Here is a 6,789-nt window from a genome sequence, read left to right as displayed (position 1 = left end):
CTTGTGCTACTTCCTTGGTGGTGCCCAAGGTAGATAAGCATTCTTTCTTTAAGACTCTTTCTACTTTAGTTCTCTTCATAAAGCACCCAACTTTTGGTTTGTATGGTTTGTTGGATACATCTCATGGTGTCATATTTTCTATTTTTGATCTTGAGGGAAGTTCAAACTTATTTGAACTTAACTTGGCTATTTCCCTACAAGACAAACTTAGATTATATGAGTCTTCTAGACTCCTCTTAACACCCTTTTCTCATATTTATCTAACAAATAATGCAACACAAAGTTGTTTCGGTAATTTTTTAGTTAAGTTTTCTTTATTTTCCAAGACATACCTAGGTCACTACATTAGGTACCTCCAACAAGATATTTTAATTCTTAGGACTAATGCTTTAGTGTGCTATAGTTTTAGTCTTTTTACCTTTTTAGGCTAGACTTCATCATAGGAAGGATCCTATCCTTAGTATTAGAGAGTCTAGTCCTTTAGTTTAGAAAATATTTTTAGCATTTTTAGTGGAACTCCTCTTAGGATGCACTTTCCATTAATATCATATACTATTGCCTCTAATGCTTATTTTTATGTTTTTGTTGGTCATGACGTCCACCATGAAGAACCTCTTGATTTGAGGTCAAATCCTTTTCAAGGGGGAGGGAATGATGGAATCACACTAAGGCCAAGAAGACCAAGAGGTGATATATTGAAGGAAGCAAGAGAAATGAGTTAGTTTCGAAAATCATAAGAGGAGTGAGCCTACGTTTGGGCCTTAGCTCCTACATTTTTTTTTATTAGTATAGGATTTATTCCTATTTTACCTTTGCCTTTAATTTCCTAATTTACCCTTATATTTTGGGGCACCTTAGACATAAGATTTATTTTTTTTTGTATTTCCTATTTTACCCTTGTATTTTGGGGTGTCTTAGTTATAGGATTTATTTTTAATTGTATTTCCCATTTTACCCTTGTATTATGGGGTGCCTTAGATTATAGGATTTTATTTTATAGCTAGGGTATTTTATTAGGGTAAGAAAGTAAGGCCTAGACGTATTTTTTGGTAGACTTGGATTTATTTTTGGACTTGGCAATGTTTAGGCCCAAGTGGAGGGCACCTAGGTTGCATGGTCTTATCATGCACCTAGATGTAGCTTAGCCAAATCCAAAGATTCCATCCTTGGCCACCAAGTACCATCTAGGGTTAATTTTGGTTTCATTTGAAGTGCATTTGGCTTGCATTTTTCAGCCAAGCACTCTCAAATGTAACCCTAAATGCGTCCTCCCTTCTATAAATACCCTAGGCTAGCAACCTTGTAAATACTTTGGAATTTATGATATTAAGAGAGCCTTTGAGCCTTAATATTCTTTCCTTAGTCCTTTTGGTCATTTCAGCCACCTATCCCTCTCATCTTCACTATGAGTATTCTCACCTTTAGGAGTGACCTTCATCCATCAATGAAGTGAGCCAAAACCCTAGAATACCACCTTAGCATTTCATCAAACACCTAGCCTCCATAAACACCATTCGCCCACCTCCATCACCAAGGCTAGAAACCTTGAGTTTCATGAGCCAAGGAGTTCGGTCTTCCCTCTTTGATGCTTTTAACTCAATCTATGCAAGGAGGGTTGCCATCAACTTCGTTCGACATAATGAGTTCAATTCTCATCTCTTCATTATTCTGTTGTAGGTCGAAGGTGAGTTTACGATGAGACATTTCTCTGACCTCTATTGGGATCATGCATCAGACCCGTAGGTCAGCCTATAAGGTGTTTCTTGTGTTATCAATTGTGGGGTACAATGGTACGCCCAAAGAACACCAGGAAGCTTGTTCGCCCATTGTCTCTTGCTCACCCCAGTCTCTTTTTTAGCTATCCAAGTATTACCTTGTTTGCGGCTTCAACTTGGTCGTTAGTTTGTGGATGCTTGACCGAGGTGACTTGGTGCTTGATGCTGAGTTCCCGGAGAAAGCTTTCATATTTTCAGTTAGTGAATTATCTTCCATTATTAGTGATGAGCGAGTGTGGCAAGCCATATTGGTATATTATATTTTTCTAGGTGAACTTCTAGACATTCTTGGCAGTGATTCTGGCAAGCAAGCTGGTCTTAATCACTTTGTGAAATAGTCAACTACCACGAGTAAGAACTTGAGTTGACCCTTCGTGTGGGGAATGGTCCGAGAATGTCCATTCCCTACTAGGCGAAGGGCCACGATGACTGAATATGATGTAGAATCTTTGGGTAGAGCCGATGTAAGTTACCAAATTCTTGACATGTTTTGCACATTTGTATGTAGGCCTTGCAGTTTGACTTAAACCTAGGCCAATAGTATTTAGCTCAAACTTATTCGGGTGGCCATAGATCGTGCGCTAGAATGCATGCCACAAATGCCTTTATGGATTTCTTTAATGACATATTCGACTTGGGATTTCGTTAGGCATTTGAGTAAAGGGCCCTAGATGTTTCTCTTGAAAATTTTGCTTGCTACGAGAATGAATTGGGACGATTTGAGTTTAATTTGTCGAGCCTTGGCCTTGTCGTTGGGCAGCGCCCCATCTTGGAGGTAGTTCCACACATGTGTCAACAACTCCCTATCCTTAGTGTTGTTGGCGTAGACGACCTCGGATTCGAGGCTGGGCGAGTTAATTGTCTCTTTCATAATGGTTTGATGTTGTCCTGGACGCTTAGTGCTAGCAAGCTTAGACAAGAGGTCAACCCTTGTATTTTGCTCTCGAGGTACGTGATGTATAGTGAATTCTTCAAATCGTGATATCCGATTTGATGCCTTAAGGAAATACTTATGTAGAAGGGGGTCTTTAGTGTGGTAGGCCCCACTAAGTTGCTCCACCATGAGCTTGGAGTCATTGTTGCATTTTACTTTTCTTGTGCTAACATCTTGTGCCAATCTTAGTTCAGCCAACAACGCCTTATACTCTGCTTGATTATTGGTAGCTTGAAATTGAACTATGGAGGGAGGTGAGCTATAAGGAGCCACTTAATAACCAAGTCTCTTCAAGTAGAAATTACTAAACCCCCTTGTACTTTGTCTTGCACAAAACAATTTTCACAAAAGTTTTCCAAAAGAGAAAATAAAAAACAAGTGCTTATGTGTCACAAATAGTGAAATGCAATCAAAACATAAATTTCTTGAAAACTTAAATGATTGAAAACATAAATGACTGGAAAACTTAAATGATTGAAAACTTAAATGACTTAAAACATAAACTAGACGTGAAAGCTATAAACCTATGTGGGAGCTTGAAAAGCACTAAGAGCTTTCAAGGACCACTCCCACCAAGTACTAAATGAATTTACGCTATTGAAAACACTAGGGAGAGATGAAGATGTACCAAAAACACCCCCAAGACACTCCTAAAGGCCTTGTACAAAAATGAAATGAAAATTACAATGAAATGAAATGAAGTGGCTGCACCAAATTTAGAAAACAAACACAGCCACAAATTAGAAATATAATTAAAGATGGATTTAGTGAGAAAATTTGTAACAGCCAAAAATTCTCTCTAAATTCGATTTCTAATATCTTCACAAATTTTTGTTAAAATTCCTTTGTCCTTCAAGTCCAATTCAACCACCAATCCTTGCAGAAACTCTTCACAAGTGTTTCAATCCTCTTTTTGAAGTAATCTTGAAGGTGATTAGCTTCAAGGTGTTTAACTCCAATAAGAGCCTTCCACACAAGGAGAAAACAATCCCCTAGGCCCCCACAAACATCCTAAGATGATACCCTTATATCTTGGCCTTCCAATCCTTCAAAGAAGCATTCGACACACCAAGTAGTTGCTGTGACACCCTCTACCCCAACATACATATACAGTAATTATAAAAAAATAGAATTTTTCATCAATAAAAATCAAATTTCCAACCACGTAAGGGTAAAGAGTTCACATTCATAAACTTAATCCAAATAACATGCCAGTAAAATTACAAAGAAATAGAACTGAATTTTCCAAAATAATTTAATAAGAACATTTTAAACTAATCCTATGTATGTCCCGATGTCACATGTCCTATCAGAGCAAAACCCAACATAGAAGCCTAAGCTTCATCACCAACGTCCTCAGCCTCACGCTGATGATCACCTGTATATCAAACAAGAGAAACAACGCAAAAGAAGGGAGTGAGAAACATCTCACTCTGGCTCACGATGTAGGAATGCACACCGGATAGCCAAACACAAACAATACAGTTTCCTCATAGATCAATCAACAACAATAGTTTATTCAATCATCCAAGTCATACAAATAGTAATTTATCATCATTTAATAATAAGGATGCACATGCATGGACACGGACCTCACATTATCATGCATGTGGCGCCAGTAAAACATCACATGGCATATTGCCGCTAGCAATACACGAAGAGTAGTCTAGGAGTACATGCCGGGTCACACCCTCTGCGCACTCTCACTAGAAGCAAGGACGGAGCCAAGGGGGGACCTACGGGTGCCACGGCCCCCCCAACAATTTGGTGGTTAATGGAACTGGCTCTCAACGAGGTGATGCTACTTATGCTTTCAGAGTATTGATGTCTTTTGAATTTGTTTTCATTTTACATGTTATGAAAGAAATTATGGGAATCACAGACAAGCTTTGTCAAGCTTTGCAGCAAAAGAATCAAGACATTGTGAATGCTATGTGTTTGGTTTCTAGCACAAAGTCACTAATTCAAAAGTTAAGGGACTTTGGTTGGGATTCTCTTTTAGAAAATGTTAACTCTTTTTGCAATAGCCGAGGTGTACCAATTCCTGATATGAGTGCTACTTACTCTGACATAATTCGAACTCGGCTTAAAAAGGATTCTGTGACAGTTGAGCATCATTATCGTGTAGATATATTTACTGCAGCGATAGATTATCAATTGAAAGAATTGAATAGTAGATTCAGCGAGCAATCAACTGAACTTCTTATGTTGAGTGTAGCTTTGGATCCTAAAGATGCATTCAAATCATTTAATGCTTGTGATATTTGTAGTCTAGCTAAGAAATTTTACTCTTCAGATTTTTCTGACCAAGAAATGATTCATATGGAATATGAATTGCAACATTATGAGTTTGATGTGCCAAAGGATCCCAAATTTCATAATTTGTCAACTCTTGGTGAATTATGTCAAAAACTAGTAGAGGTTGGCAAATCAAATGTTTATCCTTTAATTGATCGATTGATACGACTTGTTCTTACTCTGCCCGTGTCAACAGCAACTACAGAACGTGCTTTTTCAGCTATGAAGATTATAAAAACAAGTTTGCGTAACAAGATGGAAGATGGTTTTCTTACTGACTACATGATTGTTTATATTGAGAAGGAGATTGCACGAAGATTTACAACTGATATGATAATTGATGATTTTTACTTCATGAAACAACGACGGGCACAACTTAAGAAATAAAGGTACATACTTGAATAACTTGATCTTGCAATATGTTCGATATATTTATCAAATGTAAATATGAGAAATAATTTTTATTAAATTATGTTAATTATTATCTAGTTTTGTCAGATAATATGCTTTTGATACTTTAATTTTCATTTATTATAAATTATATATTATTTATTCTCGGCCCCCCAGTATTGAAATCCTGGCTCCGTCCCTGACTAGAAGGATATACTACCAGAGTCTCGTCGGGATAGCTAAGCCGCGCAAGATACATCCCATGCACACAATGGGCGAGACTGAGACTTCCAAACCGAGTTATCCCCAAGGACTAATCCCCAAAGCTTTTACACTAGGGGGCCTTCTCTGGCGGTGTATTCCATATCGTACCCTTTAAACACTTATGCAAATGATGCATGTCAATCAAGACTCTATGCATTCTCATATCACATTATCATTTCCCATGGTCATATTACATCATCGCATTTCGTCATCATATTTCATTATCACATTTCATATCCCATGTCTCAATCACATTTCACTTTACATCATCATATTCATAAAGCCTCCACAGAGCACTTTAATTTATATCAAAACTCGTTTATTTATAAAATTAAATACATATTTTTACATGTCATCAAACAAGGAATATAACAGAAAAATCAGAAATCAAAACAGAAAATATTTCATATTTTACCTATTTCTCGTAGGGTTTCCCGCAGGAACCCATAGAGCACTCTAGATCATATTAAAACATATTTATTTTCAAAATTAACTACATACTCATGCATCACATCCAACAAGGAACACAACAAAGTAATCAGAAGAAAAAATAGAAAACATTGATATTTTGCCCGTTTTCTCATAGGGTTTCCCATAGGAACCCATAGAGATCTCAAGTCATACAATTAATTGCATATAAGAAAAATAATAAGAAAAACAAATGCAATTGGGAGAAACCCCTCATACATGAGCATACATAAAAATACAGCAAACACTGGATTGGGGGCCAATCCCACTACCCAGCATACAATCCCACACCCAGAGCGAGGTTTCTCACTCCCCCCTTACCTGGATGAGCAGAAGACAAAGGTGTGATCTAAGGTCGTTCTTGAGTACTCTTCCTTAGAGCTCTTTGTTTCTCCTTTTTTTTTCCTAACCCTTCAGAACGCAAATGAGGTAGATAGGGTTAACGCTACCTGACTCCTTAAAATTAATCCATTGGGCTGGGTCAACCCAACCCATTTTCCTTCTCTTCTAACCCACTTCTCTTTTTCCTCAAAATAATTAAATAAAATAAATACATGTATATTATAAAATATTTTTCCTCTATAATAATAATATATTTCTGACCCAAAATATAATAATATAATTTCAATAACAAAATATCATATAAAATCAACTTTCTCT

The 6,789-nt window shown here is 37.0% G+C and overlaps 1 protein-coding gene across 1 annotated transcript; it reads left to right on the top strand.

The window, feature by feature from the left end:
• Window positions 1–4,578: 4,578 nt before the first annotated feature.
• Window positions 4,579–5,394, top strand: LOC109811797 (uncharacterized). The gene has a single exon (XM_020375629.2). It carries the CDS (start codon window positions 4,579–4,581, stop codon window positions 5,392–5,394), a length of 816 nt encoding a protein of 271 aa, XP_020231218.1.
• The last annotated feature ends 1,395 nt before the right edge of the window (window positions 5,395–6,789 follow it).

The sequence above is a fragment of the Cajanus cajan genome, chromosome 3 (genome assembly GCF_000230855.2).
Source record: "Cajanus cajan strain Asha chromosome 3, NIPB_CcT2T_4, whole genome shotgun sequence".
Classification (NCBI taxonomy): domain Eukaryota; kingdom Viridiplantae; phylum Streptophyta; class Magnoliopsida; order Fabales; family Fabaceae; genus Cajanus; species Cajanus cajan.
Note: the sequence above shows the minus strand (reverse complement) of the source record. Positions and strands in the feature narration are given on the sequence as shown.

What these genes read in the sequence shown, in the direction of transcription:
- LOC109811797 (XM_020375629.2), top strand. Translation starts at nt 4,579, where the DNA reads ATGGGAATCACAGACAAGCTTTGTCAAGCTTTGCAGCAAAAGAATCAA.